Raw genomic sequence first — 24,446 nt, 5'->3', positions numbered from 1 at the left:
ACACATGCGGACGTCTGAATGGAGCCGTACTGGGGGGTTATCAATGACAGGGGGTGATCAGGGTGATCACCCCCCTGTCACTGATCACCCCCCCTGTAAGGCTCCATTCAGACATCCGCATGATTTTTACGGATCCATGGATACATGGATCGGATCCACAAAACACATGCGGACGTCTGAATGGAGCCTTACAGGGGGGTTATCAATGACAGGGGGTGATCAGGGTGATCACCCCCCTGTCACTGATCACCCCCCCTGTAAGGCTCCATTCAGACATCCGCATGATTTTTTACGGATCCATGGATACATGGATCGGATCCACAAAACACATGCGGACGTCTGAATGGAGCCTTACAGGGGGGTTATCAATGACAGGGGGTGATCAGGGTGATCACCCCCCTGTCACTGATCACCCCCCCTGTAAGGCTCCATTCAGACATCTGCATGATTTTTTACGGATCCATGGATACATGGATCGGATCCACAAAACACATGCGGACGTCTGAATGGAGCCTTACAGGGGGGTGATCAATGACAGGGGGGTGATCAATGACAGGGGGTGATCAGGGAGTGTATATGGGTGATCACCCGCCTGTCATTGATCACCCCCCTGTAAGGCTCCATTCAGACGTCCGCATGATTTTTACGGATCCATGGATACATGGATCGGATCCACAAAACACATGCGGACGTCTGAATGGAGCCTTACAGGGGGGTTATCAATGACAGGGGGGTGATCAGGGAGTGTATATGGGTGATCACCCGCCTGTCATTGATCACCCCCTGTAAGGCTCCATTCAGACGTCCGCATGTGTTTTGCGGATCCGATCCATGTATCCATGGATCCGTAAAAACCATGCGGACGTCTGAATGGAGCCTTACAGGGGGGTGATCAATGACAGGGGGGTGATCAGGGAGTGTATATGGGTGATCACCCGCCTGTCATTAATCACCCCCCTGTAAGGCTCCATTCAGACGTCCGTATGCTTTTTGCGGATCCGATCCATGTATCCGTGGATCCGTAAAAATCATACGGACGTCTGAACGGAGCCTGACAGGGGGATGATCAATGACAGGGCGGTGATCAATGACAGGGGGGTGATCAGGGAGTTTATATGGGGTGATCATGGGTGATCAGGGGTTTATAAGGGGTTAATAAGTGACGGGGGGGGGGGTGTAGTGTAGTGTGGTGTTTGGTGCGACTGTACTGAGCTACCTGAGTCCTCTGGTGGTCGATCCTAACAAAAGGGCCCACCAGAGGACCAGGTAGGAGGTATATTAGACGCTGTTATGAAAACAGCATCTAATATACCTGTTAGGGGTTAAAAAATTCAGATCTCCAGCCTGCCAGCGAGCGATTGCCGCTGGCAGGCTGGAGATCCACTCGCTTACCTTCCGTTCCTGTGAGCGCGCGCGCCTGTGTGCGCGCGTTCACAGGAAATCTCGGCTCTCGCGGGAGGACGCGTATATGCGTCCACCCAGAAGAGCAGGACCGCCGGCAGGACGCAATCCTGCGTACGGCGGTCCTGAGGAGGTTAAAAGGGTTTATTACATGGAAATATTTCTACGTCTTATTTGCCCTTGTGCTGTGCAGTTATATCTTCTAAAGCATTTTTTGGCTTGTATTAGTGGGAAAAAGAGGCTCATTAGCCGTTGTGTGGTGAAGTGCTAAAGCAGATTACAGCCCGTTTTGTCGTGCATTAGTGGCAAAAGTAAAATATATTTGCCCGATCAGCTGTGCAGTTATATGTACTAAAGCCCTTTATTCTCGTGTATTAGTGGAAAAATTAAAAATATATTTGCCGTTCAGCAGTGCAGTTATATGTTCTAAAGCCTTTTGTGGCGTGTAATAGTGGCAAAAGAAAAATATATTTGCCGTTCAGCGGTGCAGTTATATATTCTAAAGGTGGATGCTCAACAGACAGGATCCGTTTTTTGGGAGTTCTTGTTCTGACGGATCAGAAGAAGGGCAAAATAATCAGTGACGTCGACACAAACTTATTGCTGACACCCTCTCTACTCTGTCGGGGTGCTCTACTTGTATACGCGTTTAATAGAACAGGTTCTGTAGACATCTATGTGGAATCAGCTGACGACGGTGTAAAGTGCGCTTCTTCTTGAAGCTAACATCTACCTGTAAGGCTGAGTTCATACGTGAGTTATTGGCCCCTTAACTGCCCAAATAAGTTAAGTGTGCATTGATTCTAAGAGCGACACCTGTCATCTACATGTCATACGGATTCACAGTATTGTTTCACTACCAAAGCAGACTCCATATGCATGTTACTGCAAGGCACAGTGTTCTACACCACTATAAAGGATCTCTGCAGCCAGGAAATTGACGGTTTTTAACTAAATTCACTGCAAATAGATTCGGATCAAAAAAATATTTCCCCAAAAATTTGGCAAACCAACAAATCAATTTTTTTTTAATTATCTCTACTAGCCACACTTACCTCCCATAAATGTCCTGACAACAGACATAAAGATTATAGGTTTTATTCCCATAAGCCGCTGTGCTTTCAAGAAATGGTATGCAGTCTACTAGGCTTCTTGGTGTATACAAAATTCCTGCAACATAAAGTAATACTGCTAAATTACAGGAACTGATATTTAATTAGCAAATGATAATAAATGGCTCAGCTCTAGTCTAGTATGAATAGAATGCTAGGAATAGTTACTCAACACATTAAAATTCAGACAAAAGAAAAGCAAATATAACTATTAACAATACATATTGGTAATGCAAAAAATCCTGACATTTGCATGACTAGGAAAAGCAGCAAATAATTAAAATTCTACAATAAAACACCCACCTGCAATGGCTGCATTAACAAATGATACACACGCTCCAGTCATCAAAGCCCGAACCACTACTTTGGCAAGGTCACCTTTACGCTCCTGCGCCATGGAGGCTGAGACATTCAAAAAAATAAAAAATTAGTTTGTGAAATAAATTAAAAATGAAATGCAAAATAAATGATATTGTATTTTATCTTCAACATGCTCATTTTTATGATAAAAAAAAAACACTTACACAGCCCTCCTAGCATGATCCCAATGGAGCTAATATTAGCAAATCCGCAAAGAGCAAATGTAGTGATGACCTCTGCTCGCTCCTGTAAAACACAACTGCTTTAAGTCACATGCATTAAAAAAAAAAAAACATGAAAGTATCAGCAACACGTCAAACTGGATATTGGATCTGGGTATGTGTGGCCATCTTGACACTGAAACACGCTTATCTTACATTTTTGTAAAACCATCTTTACACTCAAACTGTGCCTTCAAACATAAATCGCATCTTTTTTGCACAAGTTACATAAATAGTCTCTTCAACAGGTGGATATCTAGGTTTGGGGTCTATGCACAACCATGCAAGGTGAGAACCTTTTTTACTTTATTATGAGGACACATCTTAAAAGGTTTTTTCCCAAGACTTTATAACTGATGACCTATCCTCAGAATAGGTCATCAGTATCTGATCAGTGGGGTCCGACACCCGATCAGCTGTTTGAGAAGGCAGATGTAATGAAGTAAGGAAAACTAGTTGGTCCCACAATTGGCAAATATTTGTAATTTATTTTTTTATTCTATTAAAGTACAATATAACAAAACAGTCAAAGACAATGTATATCACAGTATTTTATATTATAGGGTACTTGCCGAAATCCACTGTCTGGATCCATCTACCCATTCTTCAAGACCTTGCAGACGATTATCTTTATAGTCAGCCAGTATTCGATATGCCACAAACTCATTCAGAATTATCTTTGTCCCCAACATCTCACCGACTGGACCCGCTTCATCCCATTCTACTCCCATCATAAAGGCCACAGGCATGAAGATGTAGGACAGTATTAGCTGAAGATGAAAGATGATGCATTGAATTGTTAGAACATACAACTACGATCTAATGTCTTCTTTGAGACATATATACATATACCATACAGTATGTGTGTGTGTGTGTGTGTGTGTGTGAATATATATCTCATACACACTCTTGAACAGTGAAATACCAAGAAGGAAAAGTCATGGAATTATGCAAATTAAAGGATTTATAGAATTGTTGGCCCTATGCAAATGATAAAAAATGGAAACAAAATAGTCAAAGCATCTTGATGTATTCAGTTTTGGGTATGAGTGCCAATCACAGAAGTACATGCACTTGCACACCTTGACATGCTATCAATGAGGCTAATATGGTTGTCTGTAGAATGTTCTGTCACGCTGAATGCACTTGAGCACGCAAATTATTAAGATCCGCTTCAAGATATGTTTATGCCATGCAAGCTGCTCACAGCATGAGCAACAAGCGGCCTGACGTTGTCCTGTTGTAAAACGGCTCCTGGAGAAATGGCCGTATAACCAAACCAACGTATCACAGAGCTCTTATTGTATCTGAAATGAAGACTAGAGGGGTTCAGCTACTGTACATTATGCCACCCCATACCATAATCCCAGGAATAGGACTGGTGTGACGTTCCCTTGTGAAGGTCTCCTCATGATGTTGTTCACAAATCTCCGGCTATGATTGTGTCTGAGACAAAAGCAGAACTCGCTGAAGAGGATAGACATGCATTCCCGCCTCTATTGCCATCTTGCTGTGTACCATGATAGCGTTTGAGAGCAGTGATGTGAGGTCAATAAAACACCTGTAACTGGACATCTATCTTGTAACCCAATGCCATGCAAATGCCTTCTGATGATTTGTGTAGACACTGTTTGTGTGTCTATGCCTGGAATGTGATGTCCAATTTCACATGCAGTACAAGTGATTCTTCTTTAGACATGTCCGTGCAGAGGTTCGACTCTAAGCACGTCTTATTGTCATTCCATTTTATCTTTTTCTCCCAACCACCAGCACACGCAAAGTTGAACAGTGCGGACATCTAGGCCTAGGCACATAGTGATCGGCTGGAGTGATAAACCAGGTCTCTCAGTTCAAGGATGCTGTCCCTCTCAGTTTGGGACAAGTGCTGACATGTTGATAAACAGGAGTGATTCGCACAATCATCCAAACTGCCGTAATAATGTCCCAAATAATAGTGCCATAATGTTCCTTCACAATGCTTTAAAAAAAAAAAGGGAGGGCAGCATGCCTAGTTTGGTGGATGATGGGTGCACATCTCCAGTGGAGTGGAAAGCCACCCCACATTGATCAGATGATCCTTAAAAGAGAAGAAAAATGGATGGAGACAGCATGTCCTCAAGTGAAGATTCATGTTATGTTAGCATCTGGAAAAAATCTTAACTTGAGGATGTGCTGTCTCCATCCATTTTTTCTTCTCCTTCACAATGGTGTCATAAAGTGCCATATTCCATTAAAATACAGTGGGTATATAATACCACCATACTTTCTACATGATCGTGATAAATGTTAAACTATTGACTGTGATATGGTGACAGAATGAAATGACGGCCGTATGTTGCTTTCCGCATCTGATCCATTCCACGGCCCTGCAACACAAATAAAACATGTTCTATACATTGTCCTATCAATTTTTCTGCGCACATGATGAACTGCCAACATAAAAACAGGTCGGCATATTTGTGGACAGCAAAAAACATATGGCCACCTGAATGACGGGAAGACAGGAGAGCTGACAGATCTTCTATAAACCCATATGTGCAATCAAGTCTAACTTCACCACATTGTATTCACTTGTACTGTACGTATGATATAAACCAATTACCATTGATTCATATGTATGTTTTAGCCCCTTCCTGACAGCCAATTTCCATTTTGTCGTTTTTGGTTTTTACTCCTAGCCTTCTAAGAGCCATAATTTTTTTTTTAGTTCACATAGCCACATAAAATGTTGTTTTCTTTACAGGACCTTTACAGGACAAGTTATATTTTCTAGTGGCACCATTTAATATTCTATACAATGTAATAGGAAACTGGAAAAAAATTCCAATGGGGATGGAATAAAATTGCAATTCTGCCATTGTTCTATGGGTTTAGTTTTTATGGTGCTCATTGTGCAGTAAAAATAACATGCTAATTTTATTCTGCGGGTCAGTATGATTACCATGATACCGAAGCTTATATAGTTTTTCTTATGTTTTAATACTTAAAACAATAAAAACTTTTAAAAAAAATCTTTGCATTGCCATATTCTTTTTGGCACAATAGGTGATCAAAACCTATTGCGTATTATTATTTTTGCACTTTTCCACTATAACTAGGGCATCTGAAGGAGCCCAGGCAAGCGCCCCGCTGATCCTGGCGGGCACAGGCACTGAATACTCCAGTGTGCATGAGCACAAAGATCAAGGTGTTTTACCAAGACTATATGACCTATTTGTAACATTTTGAAGCATTTGAATATCCCATGCTGCTACACTAAAGTTTAATACCGCACATGTGCAACTAATGGATTGATGAATAACATATTTAGTCAGTGACCTCCATCAGAAAGCTCACACTGCCTAACCCTTCCCCAGAAGTTGTCATCTTATTTCAGTAAACACAATTAACATTAGTTCGTCAGAGTTATGAGACTGTGTTATATATTAACTCTATCTATGAAAACTAACCTCATTGTTAATCAACTAGTAGACTTTGGAATTTCTCCCTCTCTGGTCTCCTTGTTCACACACACACACACACACACTGTAGTGCTATAGTGCTGGGTTCTTCAGTCAATACCCTAGAACAGGCATGCCTAATCTGCGGCCCTCCAGCTGTTGCAAAACTACAACTCCCATCATTCCTGGACAGCCTACAGCTATCAGCCTACAGAAGGGCATGGTGGGAGTTGTAGTTTTACAACAGCTGGAGGGCCGCAGGTTGAGCATCCCTGGCCTAAAATGTTCTCTCCGTTACCTTGTTTAACTAGCTTTAACATTTGCTGTACAATTTAATATACCATCTTCTAAACCATCTCACAAGAGTAGTCCCACTACCTCCACTTCATCAGGACTTTGTCCTTTGCAGACAAGTTTTGGTGCATATCATTTTTTTTGCATTGCTCAAACTGTAAAATGTAATGTGCTGTTATTTCCTCACCTGTAGTGTGAGTTTTGGATAGTTCACCATTCCACCCAACCAGGAGAAAGCAGCATTAATGAACTGAAGTAAGGCGGTGAATGCAATTAAATTTGCTGCAATGTTTGCGACCAGACCCACAGAGGTAGAGGCACCATTGCTGGCAGCTTCCAGTATAGTTCTTTCTTCCCTTAAGATGGAAAGAAACATACAAAAATCATTTGTAGTCAAATACGAAAATTGTTCACATGTAAATGATCTTTATGTAGCTACCTGCTATATTATGTTTAGAGCTGAAGTATCCAAGGCACCAGATTCCAATAAATGAGTTATCCCATGATTAATTTAAAAATGGAAATCACACATCATATAGGACATGTCAATCACTTTCTAACAAGGCTAGAACCAGCCCTGTACCTCACATGGATCCAGAGATCACTCCAATTGTTCTGCTAGATGTATTTCAGGGGGTGTGTTCTTTCTGCTGCAGCTCTCTCCCAACCCATTTAAAACTAAATGTTGGCCACTCACACCCTTTTTTTCAAGCCAAGATAAAAACCTAAAATGTTACATATTAATATATCTATAATATTTATAGATGGTAAGCTCTTGTGTGCAGGGTCCTCTAACCCTCTGTAACAGTCTGTTAATAGTTTCTTGTTTCTTGTATTTTTATATTTGTGTAACCGGTCTGGATGCACAGCGCTATGGAATTAATGGTGCTTTAAAATAAATAATAATAATATGACATCTCTGAATTCCCTGCGAAAGGTGGAGGGTCCCTCCAAGATTTCACAGAGGAGAACAGGTGGTGAATGGGGACCTATTCAGATATAAATTGGTATACTGGGTTTATCTGCTCTGCACTTAGTATATAAATTGTTGTTTAATATATTTCATATATATATTTATATTCATAAGAACGTCCCTCTACACTATTGATTTGGTGTTAAAAAGTCACCTGTTTTTGCAACTTTTCAAATTCCATTCCAACTGGATTTAGTTGTAACTGCCACGTTATTATGCTGCCTATTCCAGTTTCTGTAAAGGGGACATTGCAAGGGCTGGGTGTGGTTGGCGCCATCGGCACCGAGACAGTTATCATTATTTACACCAGAATTTGGTATAAATGATGACTGAAACCTATGCTGTGAGTTGGAGTAGATTTCAGTATGGTGCATGGACTGCCGGAGGAGGCATTTAGTTTACGAGGACCTTAGTGTTTTGTTTTAGTGAAAATTCCTGGGAGTCCTGTAGCTGTGGGAAACTTGAAATAATCCCAAAACTCAAGCTCTGGTGGACAAAAAAGGAAATACTGAGTCGACAAGGTGGTAAAATAGTACATAAAGACATGGAATTCTGAGGTGCGACACAACTTCATGTGGTTCTGTACTGTGCGCCATAAATTGTTGTACAAGGAAGATGTCTGTCCTATAGACAATTTATCCATAGGAGCATCCATTTATTTTAATGTTAGACTCCATATGATGTTAAAGGCAATACATTAGTGAGTAATGTCCTATGTACCTCTGTAGGTGCCCTGTTGTGAGTTAGTACAACATGGACCTGTAATACAACCTTTTGCAGAATACAGTGCGTTGCAGAGGGACCACATGCCAATAACACAATACAGAGCCGTAGGAACTCTCTGTGCCAATGTACTGGGTTCAATGACTCAGAAAAGCTTTGTACATAGACTCTATCATGTAACACATACTGATATATAGCAAAAGCATCTTCATACAAAAAACAGCATTTACCCTTTTTCTATCTTGACACCTTCCTCATTTTTGAATTTTGATTCTTCTATTTCAGGGTAAACCAGCTTGGAGAGGGCAAGAGCGCATGGAGCAGCCATGACAGAGGCTGCGATAAGTGAAGATGCATCAATCTGGAACAGTCATTTGCATGTATTTAGCATACACAAATGTAATTTTCTATACACATTTATGAAAAGTGAAATAGTCTCTCCTCAACTTGACGGGAAAGGCAGCATGAGTACTCTTTCAGTCAGCTACCTGAGCAAAGTTCTCAGCTTGTCTCCTGGATGTTGGACCCTGCATGCATATAATCTTTCCTGATACTGCTTAATAGATCCAGCAGGACATACTGCAACTGATTCATAATACCATTAACTCATTTTTTATCTCTTGTCCATGCCTAAATCCCTTCAGATTGTAAGTAAAGTGCAATAATAAAAGAACAGGGAATGATCTTACCCCAAAGGAGATGTATGCACCCATCACACTGCCAGCAATGGTTCCAAAACCCCCAGTCATTACAGCATGGATTTCAGATTTTGTCATATCTGGTAAGTAGGGACGGATAAGCAATGGAGCTTCTGTCTATGAATGCAGAATAATAAAAATGAACACTGAATTACTGTCTTACAAATGAATTCACAACATTATTTCATAGACTATTAGGTCGGGCTGCACCTAGACTTGTTGTAGCACTTTTAATTGATCTGAACTATCTGGCTACACCTGTAGTCCAAACCAGTAAACTGACTGGTATGTAAACTTGTGCACTGCAGATACCATTCAACAGTTAATATCAATTGACATAAAATATCTAGGTGTAGCTCCAGTGTTGGTAGAGGTGATTAATTAAAGGGGTTGTCCCACAAAAAATATTTCTGCAGTTTTCAAACCAGCACCTGGATACTTTTGTAATTGTATGTAATTAAAAATGTAACATAGCCAGGGAGTTATTCAATAAAATGTATCTGTATCTGTTTTTTTCTTTCTTATTTCTTTGTCCTGCTTACTGAGAAGGCAGCACATGCTCAGTTTCATCCTTCAACTGCCTCCTGAGCCGTGATAAGGAGAGCATGGACACGCCTCCTGAGCCGTGATAAGCTGCAGCAGAACAGACACTCCCCTTGAGCTGCCAGCTTGATATACATCTAGCAGGACAATGAATGGGAAGATCCGTGGATCCATGTGAGGTACAGGTCTGGTTCTAGCTTTGTTAGAAAGAGGTTGTCATGTACTGTATGATGTCTGATTTTCATTTTTTACATTAGTCATGGGATAACCCCTTTAAATGGTAAAACACATGCATTATCAGTACTGTGTACTATCAGGGCTGCTTTATCCATAAGACAAATGGTGCACATGCACCAGCAGCACAATGTTCATCTTTTTTGGGTCTCCTCCATGCCCGATGTGTTGTCATCACAGGACAGCAATGTCACTTATACATGGGTTGGAGTCCGAACCTGCACGGTAGGGAATCTTGTGACTGGTAACTCTGAGGGACCATACTGAACCAGTGTTGGCTCAGCTGTCCTTACTACAGGATCTGCAGGGGAGGAGAACATACAATGTTTTCATCAAGACACTGGACTTCTGACCTAGCCAACAGATTTACAACTCCAAATGCCATGTTAGAGTGCAGTGGACAATTAAAGAAAGTGATATATGAGTAAACAGCCCACGAGTATTAAACAAGAGGTCAGTGAAACACTACACCTTGTAAGATAATTGTGCCTGTGAATGTTTGTGCTCTGCAGACTGCTTTCTTTCATGTGTATACTGTAGTTCACTTAAACACCATTTCTTGACTTTTCCTGGAAAGAAAGGGATGCAAATGAGCTCTTAACAAGCTCTGCCTCTAATGCCACCAGATGTAAGGCAGCTATCCTATAAGTCAATATTAGACCCTTTAAATAGGCCTTGAGACATGACTCGGATAATAAATAAACCATCATCTCATCTGCAGACAGCTGTTTCGGGGTGATTGTCCCTCATCAGTGCAGAGAAGAGAGTACTGGCTTCTCTGGATGAGAGGCCTAAGTCAGGATTTGGGGGGGTACTATCTCTCCTCGAGGAGAGAGATCCTTGGTCAGCTACATCTGGTGGCATTAGAGGCAGAGCTTGTTAAGAGCTTCCCAGAATTCCAGAGGAGCATGTATGGCCTATAAGTCTTCTCAAGGAGAGACAGTACCCCCCAAATCTTGACCTTTTTCTGGAACAGCATGCACTTTTTCTTATTAATTCATTTTTTGGATATTTTCTCCATTCTCTTTCTACCTCTATATGTAGAGTCACTGTTTGGATCCAAACCACTACATTACTCTACTCTGCTCCCTCAACCTGTAAAGAGCTCCTTCTGAAGCCTGGGGAACACTGGTTACCTATTTACCATAATAATGAGTGTTATTTCTATGATTGCTGACCAAGGTGACTGTCTGGTCAATATAGCTGTAGCAAATCTAAATATGAATGAACTACAGTATGTGGCTGGAGTGTAGCATGTGGCTGGTCTCCTTTTCAGTCAGTGGTCAGTTCCCTTACTGGTTTTTAGCCATTGTCTACAGAGGTCAGGGGTGATCACAGTTATGGAAACTGTGTAGCTTAGCCCACTCGGCTGCTTCCATGGCTCTGCCACTGTATTCAGCAGGTATTGCAAAATCAGCCACAAATGACTGAGATAGGCCCACTCATGAGACTTTTGTACTGGGGCCACGATGGCTCTGATGATTATTCATGTTCTTACCTGTCCCACAAATATATTACCAGCAACACTGAGTGTTTCTGTAGCTGTGGTTCCCATTGTTACTTGCATAAGCCAGGAAATCTAGAAAAGATGTAAAAGGTCTTATACTTTAGTCTCTAGTTTACTAATGTATATTGGCATCACAGATTTTGATCAGATTTGGCAATTCCTCAGATTGAGTGGGAAGAATAGCACTGCAAACAGCAATTTTTTTCACATCAAAACAATGGACCCCTTTCAAAGTCAGTGGAGTCCATTGGATACAGATGTATCTGACTATGCTTTTTAGTTTCTATTGCGAACAACATTAGTGTGAACAGAATATTAATTTAGCCTAATGCGACAAATATATAAAAATAACATTATTGCAACGTATCATAAATACTGTAGATTCAAATGTAGTGCTCAATAAAAATACATTTTCTAAAACTCTTAATGCCAAAAAATATTTATATGTAATACAGAAATATAGTGGTGCCTTAGTAATAGCTAAACAATATGGGGGTCTAACACGCTGGTCTTAATAAATGTGGCCCTATGTATTTTAATAAATTAGTTTTATCAAGCAATAAAATGACCCAAATCTCCTTATCCGTAAAAAATAAGGCCTGGTGTAACAAGTTCATTGGTTAGAATATAGACTCAAGCAACTTACCTTAAGAATGATATATTGCATTAGCCCAAGATAGTAAAGGACTGACATCACGCAGCTAAAAAACACGACTATAGGAAGAGCCTGTTGAGAAAAAATACACAGGCGTCACATATCAATTGTTTTGCGTGTTATAGCACATGCTTTGGGGGGTACGATCTCTCCTTGGGTAGAAAGCGCAATATCCTGAAATGTACTTATTCTTAGAACTGCTGCTGATAAAAGTAGAGTTGATCTGATGATAACTGAACACAAGCTGTGACTTCCAAAGGTCATCCTAAACTTATAAGCTGCAGATTGCTTATGAAGGCATTTCATATCTAAAGCAACTGCACATTGTCCTATCATATATTGCCCCCATTCTGACAACTCCCTTTATATACTGTATATTCTTTATCTAAGTACATTTGTATGTACCTTAATGATATGATATTGTATGTAAGTTAAAGTTACAGACAGAGAGTTTAAAATCTAAAAATGAAGAATTGGCATCACAGGTTTAATACAGTCAGATCCTAGTGTATTAGCTACCAGGGCACAACAGGGCACTAGGGCCCAGACAGCACTGCTTCCATGGCAATCATCATAGTGATGTGGCCATGACTGCCAGCACCAATTAGCTCAGGATTACGGCTGGTCATTTCCACAATGTATTAATCACTATTGCTTTGAATATTGCCAAACAGAATATTTTCATCTAATTTGTGTATTCTGGGTGATCAGAACAGTGATAGGCTGAAGACCTGGGAATACATGGGTCCTATGATTAAGGGTCCGTACAGGCCAGAAACGCGTCAGAGGATTGTGCTATGGATTACATGTTTGGTGCTTTTAAATGATTCAATAAAAGCCAAGTTTTATTCAACCACAGTGCTGAATCAACATTCTGCATGCATGTTTTATACGGATTGCGTTATCTGGATCCTGCGCAGTAGGTGGGGTGTGCTGATTGACTTTCATTTTCTAAGAGACAGAACAATGCCAACACAGGCACGTGGGTTGTACTGGAACAGTATATCCACTCTGTTAGCACAAACCAACTCAATTTATTATCAAGTAAATCACCTTGTCTTTTATTTGTTTTCTACTTTTCTGTTTCCCTGTGAAAAGATTAATTATGGTAAAGTATATGTGCTCCATGTCCTGCTCTATAGGGAAACCTTCTGATTAGGCTACATTCATACGACTGTGTTTTGCGGAACGCACATGGCCGGCGCAATATAGAAAATGCCTATTCTTGTCAGCGATTACAGGCAAGAATAGGACATGCCCTATATTTTTGTAGGGCTGCGGAACGGAACTATTTGGTTTATATTACTCTTTGTTGGACTTGTACTTCACTTCATCTACACCTACTCCTTGTTGGACTTGTACTTCACCTCATCTACACTTACTTCTTGTTGGACTTGTACTTCACCTCATCTACACTTACTTCTTGCTGGACTTGTACTTCACTTCATCTACACCTACTCCTTGTTGGACTTGTACTTCACCTCATCTACACTTACTCCTTGTTGGACTTGTACTTCACCTCATCTACACTTACTTCTTGTTGGACTTGTACTTCACCTCATCTACACTTACTTCTTGTTGGACTTGTACTTCACCTCATCTACACTTACTTCTTGCTGGACTTGTACTTCACTTCATCTACACCTACTCCTTGTTGGACTTGTACTTCACCTCATCTACACTTACTTCTTGTTGGACTTGTACTTCACCTCATCTACACTTACTTCTTGTTGGACTTGTACTTCACTTCATCTACATTTACTTCTTGTTGGACTTGTACTTCACCTCATCCACACTTCAAGCATTTCTGCTGTGGACATCTACTGTCAGTCCTTCACAATGCTCATTCTTCCTTCTTTCGATTCCAGCAGTGTTTACCAATATCATAACTAAGGAATTGTTCCACCTTTAAATACTACTACAATATAATTCCGCACGTAAAACGAAGAGGGGGGGGGGTTATTATTATAAGTATACAACCCTCCCCACTTTCTGAAAAGGGGATATGGCAAGGGCAGGGAGAAAGCAGAACCAGCGGGCTCAACACATAATAGTGCCCTTCATTTTAACAGTGTTTACTGTATAGTAATACGCACATCCAACTACTGCGGTGGTCGCACATGCTCTATCTTTCAGCTGTTCATTTCTAGCCTTCAACTGCAACCAGCCATATCTACTGTTAGAAGCTGTGGCAGTTACAGTGAGAGAGCTTCAGCAGAAAGGACACACTCCTGAGAAAGAACACACACCCTGAGCTGTCAGGGTGAGAATCTATATATAATCTATAATAGACGGTTTAAATGGTTATAAGTGGATTTCTTATGGTAGGTGACATTACTTCTAGTATAATGTGCAACTCCCTGATAGTCATATGATGAACAGTAATGGGCATAGTAATAAAGTAGATACAGTGGCGTGGTTGGATCTTGATAATGCCCCGTTACACAACAAAATAGCTTACTGTTCATTGTCACTACAAACCTGAAAAGCGAAAACTTCTTTAATTAAGGTTTCCCCAAAAACGAACCCCGAGCCAGCGGTTGTATAATTGAGAAAAATCTGTAAAGTACAAAGATGGGTTAATTAGGTTGCTTATTTTTTATATTAAATACTTTCTGTTTCTCCGATATGAATTAAAATCTTGTATAATGAATAAACTCTTTATGAAACGCCAACAAAATGGATATATATGCAGGGTGGGCCATTTATATGGATACACCTTAATAAAATGGGAATGGTTGGTGATATTAACTTCCTGTTTGTGTCACGACCATGTTTATGGCCGTGACTCCTTGGGAGCCGCATACAGTTGCCCGCGGTTTGGGTTGTGTCAACCGCAGCTGGAGGCATTTTGCTGTTTGCCTCAGGTGCGGTTGCCGCGGACAACAGGTATGTGTGCGGTTGCCTTGGAGTTGTGTGCGTGTATGTATGCACTTTTGTATGTCTGGTGTGCACTCTGTGTTATGTGTGGTGTGCACTGACATCTTCCCTTCACTGTGGTTGCCCGTGGCAACGTTTGGTTGGATGTGTACATGTGGTGGCAGTGTCCCGGCCTTCGGGCTGACTCCTAGGACATGGTTGCCACCCATGTCGTTGCCTGCGGCAACAGCCACAGTGTGTTCTTGGGTTGGACACTTTCCCTTTAAGTTTGTGTTTCCCTTCCCTGGTCCTGGAAGGGTTAACTCCCTTCCCAGTATGTGTGTGCTCTGGGTGTGTTTGTTGGGTGTGGCTACTTGGGCCTATAAAGCCTCAGTGTTTAGCACATGTCTGAGGGTTGCTTCAGCCATGCTTAGCTGGAGCAGCCTCCTGTGTTCTCCACCTGCCAGGGGGGGCCACCCTTGTGGTCATAAGATTTATGTCACATTAAGTTTATGTCAAGTTTATGTGTGATGTCTATTTGATGTTTTCCTTGTTTTTCTGTGCAGCTATGGATCTGGGTCCCTGTGTGTGGATGCGTTGTGATATTCAGCTTGCCAGCACAGGGACCCAGTCAGCAAGGCTGCGGCAGGTAGGTGGAACTGGTTCAGTTCACCTGCCATATCCATAGATCTGTTTGTTTCCCCTTTTCCCTGCAGCTTGGCCTGTGAGACCCCTGTTCCTCCGTGTCCAGAAGGAACAGGCCGTCTTACCCTGACTCCTAGTCCAGGGAATAGTCGGAGGGTGAGTTAGGGATCCGAGGTTCCTTAGCATGGGTCCTCCTACCTTAAAGGTCAGCCCATGCAGCTAGGAGTAAGGGTCAGATTAGGGATGCGATTAGGAGGTGACCTGCTCCCTAATTCTGTCGTCCTGGCCGAGCAGGGGTTAACATCATCTGGCATCGCACGGCTGAGGGTTTTCCCCATCCTCAGTCGTGACAGTTTGTGGCACATTAGCATATGCTGTGAAGATACGAGATGTGCAGCACCTGAAACTACGGATACTGGAAGCCTGTGCTAGCATTTCTCCTGCGGTGTTGCTATCAGTGTGTAAAGAGTGGGAGAAGAGGGTTGCATTGACAATCCAACACAATGGGCGGCACATTGAACACATTTTATAAGTGGTCAGAAACTTGTAAATAACTCATGAAAGAATAAAGTTACGTTAAAAGCAAGCACACCATTGTTTTTCTTGTGAAATTCCCAATAAGTGTGTCACATGACCCTCTTCCTATTGAAAAAACAAAAGTTGGATTCAAAATGGCCGACTTCAAAATGGCCGCCATGGTCACCACCCATCTTGAAAAGTTTCCCCGCTCACATATACTAATGTGCCATAAACAGGAAGATAATATCACCAACCATTCCCATTTTATTAAGGTGTATCCATATAAATAGCCCACTCCGTATATCTAGAATTAAAGGGGTTTTCCGGGTTCAGAGCTGAACCCGGACATACCCCTTTTTTCACCCAGGCAGCCCCCCTGAGGCTAGCATCGGAGAATCTCATGCTCCGATGCGCTCCCTTGCCCGGCGCTAAATCGCGCAGGGCAAGGTCTATTTTGTTTTCCGCCTGGCAGTGTGTTCGGTGACATCACTGGCTCTGATGGGCGGGCTTTTAGTGCTGCCCTAGATGTTTTACTGGCTAGGGCAGCGCTAAATCCCGCCCATCAGTGCCAGTGACGTCACGGGGCTTCCTGGCAGCCCCATGGAGAGCCCCGGTACGTCACCGGATCTCCAAAAAATGCCTTTGCCTGCGCGATTTAGCGCAGGGCAAAGGAGAGCATCGGAGCATGAACTGCTCCGATGCTCAAGTCAGGGGGGCTGCCAGGGTGAAAATGGAGGTATGTCCGGGTTCAGCTCTGAACCCAGACAACCCCTTTAGCATTGATTTCAGTTCTAATTTAATTAGAAAAAGTGGAAATGATATTGTGACATAATACCTGAATTTGTTCACCAAGAAACTTAAAAGCCTGGTAACCTGGCTCAGTGCGAATAATGAAGATTCCCAAGACGAACTCCAGTCCAAGACCCCAAAATACTGCCCGCCAGGCCACCTATGGTGAATATTAAATACAATGTTTTTGTTATAGTGCACATAAAGGTTAACATGCCCATGTTCTTAAAGGGGTTGTCTCATTTCAGTAAGTGGAATTTATCATGTAGAGAAAGTTAATACAAGGCACTTACTAATATATTGTTATTATCCATATTGCTTCCTTTGCTGGCTGGATAAATTTTTCTATCACATTATACACTGCTCGTTTCCATGGTTACAGACCACCCTGCAATCCATCAGTGGTGGTCATGCTTGCACACTATAGGAAAAAGCACAGGCCTATGTGCGCTCCCATGGTCCCGGCCACCAGAGAGACTGACGCTTTTTCCTATAGTGTGCAAGCACGACCACCACTGATGGATTGCAGGGTGGTCTGTAACCATGGAAATGAGCAGTGAATAATTTGATGGAAAAATGAATCCAGCCAGCAAAGGAAGCAATATGGACAATCACAATACATTAGTAAGTTCCTTGTATTAACTTTCTCTACATAGTAAATGCCACTTACTGAAGTGAGACAACCCCTTTCATTTCTTACGCTTTAGAGCTCATTCAGATGGGCGAGGTTCACATCTTGGCATAGTGCCAGGACTGGACACTGACCTATCAGCAGGCTGCCCTGAGAAAATTACAGCGTGCACTATCCAGTTCCAATTTGTGCAAGACTCGTGTAAATGAGTAAGTAAGAAAAATGGACAGCCGATGTACAGGAACATGGACAATTGTCAAATTGCTTGTCCCAAAGAGCCCCATAGACTGACATTTAATGAATAAAAGCATATCTCCAGCCATAAGGGAAAATGTGACCGTGCTCCTAAATACTTGAGCTGTAGTTACTATGTGCATTAACACTTCATTACATCATTAAAATGCATAATAAAATTACAACAATAAAAATACATAAAATCTCTGAGAATGGTCACTTTGGAGCAATGTTTATATTCACTTTGATTGTGCACAGAAAAGTTCCTACAGGGAAGGAAATAGTTGTTCCAAAGGGTGCCCTTTATACTGCATCAAATTAATCTGACAATACCAGACGCGTTTCGAGGTCTTACTGACCTCTTCCTCAGTGGTTAACTGCTCAGTGAGTAAGTTTTCATTATCCGCATGTTATATCTTTAGTGCGGCTACAAATCCTCTCATCTCGACATTGATATAGACTGCATGCAAGATACAAACGCTATATAAGAGCGTCTGCTAGCAGCTATATATTTGCTGGCACATCAATCCTGGAAAACCTAGCGGCAATATTGTCAGATTAATTTGATGCAGTATAAAGGGCACCCTTTGGAACAACTATTTCCTTCCCTGTAGGAACTTTTCTGTGCACAAAGTGAATATAAACATTGCTCCAAAATGACCATTCTCAGAGATTTTATGTATTTTTATTGTTGTATTTCTATTATGCATTTTAATGATGTAATGAAGTGTTAATGCACCTGTTAAATCACAGTTTTTCCGTGCGATCTGTGATGTTTTGAGTGCTTGCCCATCCAGGTCAATTGTTTGCATTATCTTTGAGTAGGGTGATTCAACTTCTGGGTTTAAGCACCTATCCACGGCCATTTGGGGTGAGCCACGCTAACGTTTATATTTTTTTTCCCTGTAGTTATTATGTGCAGTGTTTCTCTAAGGCTACTTTCACACTCGCGTTTTGTGCGGATCCGTCATGGACGTTTACGTTCAGATAATGCAACCGTCTGCATCCGTTTGTATTATCTTTAACATAGCCAAGACGGATCCGTCTTGAACACCATTGAAAGTCAAAGGAGGACGGATTGGTTTTCTATTGTTGCCAGATTGTGTCAGTGAAAACTGATCTGTCCCCATTGACTTTTATTGTGTGCCAGGACAGATCCGTTTGGCTCAGTTTCATCAGACGGGCACCAAAACGCTCCAAGCAGCGTTTTGGTGTCTGTCTCCAAAGCGGAATGGAGACTGAACTGATGCATTCTTAGCAGATCCTTTTCCTATCAGAATGCATTAGAATGCAAACTGATCCGTTTTGGACCGCTTGTGAGGGCCCTGAACGGATCTCACAAACGGAAAGCCAAAACACCAGTGTGAAAGTAGACTTAGGCTAAAGGCCATTGACCTGCCTTCAGTCATAAAACTACGTATCTGCTCCCAGATCTTTCTGCTAGCTGAGCTCAGGTTCTATAACCTCTGTATAACCTTGCTTCCCTCAGCTGTCTACTACTAGACATACTACTATATTTCGCTCTCCTAAGCAGTGATGACATTATAAAGGGGCATGATACAACTCTGGGGACTTAAAGGGAACTTGTCATCAGTTTTGACAACCTTACACTGCTATACCAGTAACTCTACATAGGAGCTAGGGATAGATTTCAGAACAAGTCCATGTATGGCTGCTGTAGTAAGGCATACCTTAGAAAAAATGTTTTAACAACTCCTGCGCCATATGCTAATTACTTTTGAAATGTCAAATAGGAGTTTCTTCTGAGATGTCAATTAAATAGGTTGTCCCATCAAAAATATTCTGTACCAGAACCCGGATCTGAAAACTGTTATAATTGGAGGTAATTAAAATGTAGTACAGCCACTAAGTTATTCAAAAAAAATTGTATCTGTATGGCGCCACCTGCTGTTTGTTTGTTTGTTCTTTCTTATTTCTTTGACCTGCTCACTGAGATGGCCGCACATGCTCAGTTTCATCCACCAGCTGCCTCCTGAGCTGTGATAGGGAGAGCATGGACATGCCCCCTGAGCTGCCGCAGAAAAGACACTCCCCTTGAGCAGTGAGCTTGATATAAATCTAGCAGAGCAATGAATGTGGAGATCTCTGGATCCATGTGAGGTACAGGGCTGGTTCTAGCTTTGTTAGAAAGAGATTGTCAAGTACTAGATGAAGTCTGATTTTTATTTTTTTATGTAAGTCATGGAATAACCCCTTTAAGCCTAAGTGGGAGTAGTTGACTGCCAAGAACACTAGCCCCTATATTGCATTTACAGTATAGGAGTTTATAGTGGCCATAACTAATGAAAAGTTCTCTTTAAGCTAAACAGAAATGAGTGTTCTTTGACAGCTGAACGACACCTCATTTTTTGCAGGAAAAACAAGCAACAGAATCAGATATGAAAGGATTGCTTACCAAAGAAAAGGAAATACAATATCTGAGTTGAATCTTTGACAGGTGGTAAAATCTTTACAATTTATAATTCATGTTTAACCTCAGCTTAGCCATGGTCAACTAATGCAGTCTTCTGCAGTGGTAATACTAGCAATGGTAGTAGTACTATTAGTGGTAGTTTTTAAAGGGCAAGAAGTGTGCAAGAAGTGTCAGGATACTGTTGAATGAAGGGAGGAGTCATGTAGAGGAGGGGGGTAAAAGGAAGAAGTCAGATTAGGGAATTTACTAGGCATAAATAAATTACTGCAAAGGTGCAGTGATTTATTTATTATCATAGTCTAATTCACACATTATTCCATATTGTGTAGGATTTTTTTTGTGGCACATGTGGTCTGCTGTCGGAATCCTCTATTGTATGCATTATTTGCTGGGGATTGCCGTTTGCAGCAGATCACATGTGGAGGTTTTGCTCCCCCAGTTATAAATACGCTACACTATTTGGGGTTCTGAGCATTTCCTCCAATTTAGGCCACTTTATTCAGTGATTTGTAATTTACTAGGCCTGCCTAAAAAAGGGGAATTTAAGGGCAAAGTTAAAACTGTGGATATTGGAAATGAATTAAATTGTTCAGGAGATGTAGGTTTGAATTATGGAGGATGTTGGGGGAGAGTCTGATGTGTTAGGGTAGTGAGTTCCAGAGAAGGGGGCAGGCACCTGAGAAATCTTATAGTCAATTGTTAAAGAAAAGATGAGAGAACAGAAGAGGAGGTCCTGTGAGGATCTGAGATTACGTGCAGGGATGCATTGAGAAAGCAGGTCAGATATATAAGGAAGGGAATGGTTGTGGACGGCCTTATGTAGTTGTGAGTATTTTAAACTGAATTCGCTGGGCAATGGGGAGCCAGTGAAGGGATTGTCAGAGGGGGAAGACCGAGGAGAAACCAGGGGGGAGGTGAATTAACTGAGCAGCGGAGTTGAGAATAGATTGGAGGCGAGCGAGTGTGGTGGATGGGAAGCCACATAGGAGGATGTTGCAGTAGTCCAGGCAGAAGATGACAAGAGCATGCACTAGTATTTTAGTTTACTCAGGGATGAGGAAGGCGCGAATACGAGAGATGTTCTTAAGTTGAGAAGCAGGTGGAGGTGAGGTTTGGATGTGTGGCTTAAAGGTCGGGGCAGAATCCAATGTTTCCCCAACAGATAATGGGCCTGTGAGACTGGAGAAAGCATTGTGCTATTAACTGTAATGGACAGGTCAGGTAGGAGGCTTAGTGAAATGGGGGAAAGATGGTGAATTTGGTTTTCTCCACGTTGAGTTTTAGGAAGCAGGAGGAGAAGAATAAAGATATTGCCGACAGACACGCAGGGATTCTGGATAGCAGGGAAGTGACATATGGGCCAGAGAGTAGATTTGAGTGTCGTCAGCATAGAGGTGGTATGGGAAGCCATTGGACTCTATCAGCTGTCTGAGGTCAAATGTATAAATGGAGAAAAATAGGGGACCCAGGACAGAGCCTTGAGGGACACCAACAGAGAGGGGGTGTGATGAGGAGGATGAATGGGAAACACTGAAGGTTCTGTTGGTGAGGTACGAGGAGATCCAGGAGAGGGCTAGGTCTTTGATGCTGAAGGAAGAGAGGATTTGTAGGAGGAGAGAGTGCTGAACAGTATCAAAGGCAGAGAAAAGGTCAAGGAGGAGGAGCACAGAGTAGTGACATTTAGGTTTGGCAGAATGTAGGTTGTTGGCAGAATGTAGAGCATAAGTAGAGTGGTAGATAGAGATGAAGAAAGAAATATGGGCCACTATGTAACAGCGACCTCTGTGCAGCGCTGTTCCCCCACTCATCACCGTGGGCCCGGGCGCTGTGCTCATCTGTGATATCTACTTCCAGGCTCTGTTGCAGCTCTGGACTCTGCCTGTGCGGTTGGTATTAACTATGTGGATTCCGCTCCACAACTTCCATTTAATCTGGACACTGCTTATACTCAGCTGCTGATGTGGCAGTACGCATCACACCCTGGGCGGGGCTGAGTCATGTCATGTGATCTCGTTAACCTACCCTGGCTCTCCTGAAGGGATTTGAGTGGCTCAGCCCTTAACCCAGTCGCCTCAGAGTCAAGGTCCTAATCTTGTGCTAAAGAGCTTGCTTACCACTCGTGTTCGTGACTTCATACTTCGTTCCTAGACTTCGTTTATCGTCTGATCACTGCCTGCTTGCATCGCCTCTACCGTTGCTGAACCGGATTGTCTGACCTTGTTCCTGTTCCACCTGCCCTGACCCATTGCTTGTTATGACTACGTCTCTGCCTCTTCCTCTTGTTGCTCCTGGTAACGACCCTGCCCGTCTGACCACGTCTGTACTGTCGGTACCTTCGCAGGTACCTCCTGATCTGCCTGGACCAACTGCCACTGACTAGCCCCTGGCAATTACCAACGGTCAAGCCTATCCTCACCATCTGAGGCTCTAGTGAAATCCGGGTAGTTGCTTAGTTACTCCCCTCCAGAGTATTGCTAGTCAGTGCACAGTGGGTTCACATCCGCTGATCCGTGACAGACTAAAGCACTAAGATAAACTCATGACAGTAAAAAGTTTACATTGTATTCTAAAGTGAACTAGCAAATAGTGCAGTGACTGGCACATGGTGGACGCATTAGTGTAGCAGTTGGACAGAAAGCGAGACTGGCTGCTGCATTCAGGATCCAAATTTCATTATGTTATTTGTTGTTGCACATATCATCAGTTGTGTGAAGCAAAGATTCATGTACAGTCCCAAGGAGTGTTTATGACAAATGACTGAATTAAAGTGGATGGCCACTTTCTGGTTACTATTGACCAATGTGTTTATAAAATGATTATATGACACTTACTAATAGAGCATTTGATGATATTTTACTCCATTTTCTATATTTTATAAGGTATGCCGCTTTTGTTCTGTCCACACAGAGGTCTTGTCCATAAAATGGCTGCTGATGGAGAGTCATGTGGCCAGGCAAACCACCTCCATGTGATGTTTCCTTCATTGAAATACACTGTACCTGCTATCTGCATTTGCACCATTGGGAATTTAGTGCAGGTGCAGTGTGTTGCAATGGAGTAGGCTGAGTGATGTGTCTGGAGTTATTTTTGTCTGGTTGCATGACCCTCTATCCGCGGCCATCTAATGGACAGACCTCCTGTGTGGACAGCACCGAAGATTTGCCTAACATGGGGGGCATGGCTTATGCCATATAGCAAATGACACAGAATACCAACATAAGCTAGATTAGTAAGTGCCATATAGTCATCATACAAACACATCGGTCAACAGTAGGGAGAAAATGGTCAACTTCTTTAATTCAACACATCAGATTGAGCATCAGACAGACTTTTGGGGTTCCTTATTGCCTAATATGATTGCATGGTGCGTGGAAAATGGACAATGGATGGACAATAATCTGTGATTTCAGCTAATTGAAATCTCTAATGCATGGCCACCTTCAGGCTCCCCCTTTTGCAGAATTTAATATAGTGTAATTTCTGTGCACCCTAGAGAGCATTAAAACGTGAAATAAAGATTCCTGATCCCGATCACTAGAAATAAGCTGCACTAGAAATAAGCTGATTCCAATACAGAATCATGAGCCTTCGGAAATTTGTAGGAGGGTAAGGAAGGTAATCCAGAACTTCTTTCACACATCATTGTTTTCCTTACCTGCGACATCAGCTATTTCCTTCCATATTTGAAGATTTGTGCTATAACTTTTCCAAGATGAAATGATTAGACTTCATCAATACCTATTAGCCTAGGTAGTAGACCTCCTGCACTGATTATAAAAGGAGTCAATGCCAAGGCCAGAACCGTATGGCTGCTCCAGCTGACAATATTACAGGTGCTATTAGATCTGGAGCTACATGCCACAAACTATAAGAATATAAGAATTATAACTTGGGAGTTATTATAATATAGGCTTTATAATTGTGTGGCAATGAAGGCTATTTACTACTTCACAGAACAGTTGTTGGTTACTAATAGGTTCACAAGATACTCACTGCACGGTGATGTTTGGACATAATAAAGAGGAAAATGACAAACATGCAGACACCTCCAAATGAAATAAGCTGTGCGGGTCTCTTCGCTGTGTCCAATACCAACCAGAGGATCAATCCAATAAGAACCAATGCAGCAAATATCCTAAAAGCATAAAATGCACATAAATGTATATATCAAACA

General features: G+C 42.0%; 1 protein-coding gene across 1 annotated transcript in view; it reads right to left on the bottom strand.

Annotated features, from left to right (window-relative positions):
- The window catches only part of SLC28A2 (solute carrier family 28 member 2), a 70,795-nt gene that overhangs the window by 8,310 nt on the left and 38,039 nt on the right, over positions 1-24,446 (bottom strand). The window contains exons 6-17 of the mRNA XM_044283383.1: positions 24,266-24,407; positions 17,020-17,133; positions 14,643-14,720; positions 12,153-12,233; positions 11,498-11,578; positions 9,214-9,339; positions 8,755-8,885; positions 7,016-7,184; positions 3,667-3,864; positions 3,038-3,119; positions 2,817-2,915; positions 2,457-2,571 (exon numbers count right to left, since the gene is read on the bottom strand). Of these exons, the coding sequence (XP_044139318.1) occupies positions 2,457-2,571; positions 2,817-2,915; positions 3,038-3,119; positions 3,667-3,864; positions 7,016-7,184; positions 8,755-8,885; positions 9,214-9,339; positions 11,498-11,578; positions 12,153-12,233; positions 14,643-14,720; positions 17,020-17,133; positions 24,266-24,407 (1,416 nt within the window). The remainder of the gene's footprint in view (positions 1-2,456; positions 2,572-2,816; positions 2,916-3,037; positions 3,120-3,666; positions 3,865-7,015; positions 7,185-8,754; positions 8,886-9,213; positions 9,340-11,497; positions 11,579-12,152; positions 12,234-14,642; positions 14,721-17,019; positions 17,134-24,265; positions 24,408-24,446) is intronic.

This window comes from Bufo gargarizans, chromosome 2 (assembly GCF_014858855.1).
Source record: "Bufo gargarizans isolate SCDJY-AF-19 chromosome 2, ASM1485885v1, whole genome shotgun sequence".
In the NCBI taxonomy this organism is placed as follows: domain Eukaryota; kingdom Metazoa; phylum Chordata; class Amphibia; order Anura; family Bufonidae; genus Bufo; species Bufo gargarizans.
The sequence above is the reverse complement of the archived record's forward strand: the minus strand, read 5'-3'. Positions and strand labels throughout refer to the sequence as shown.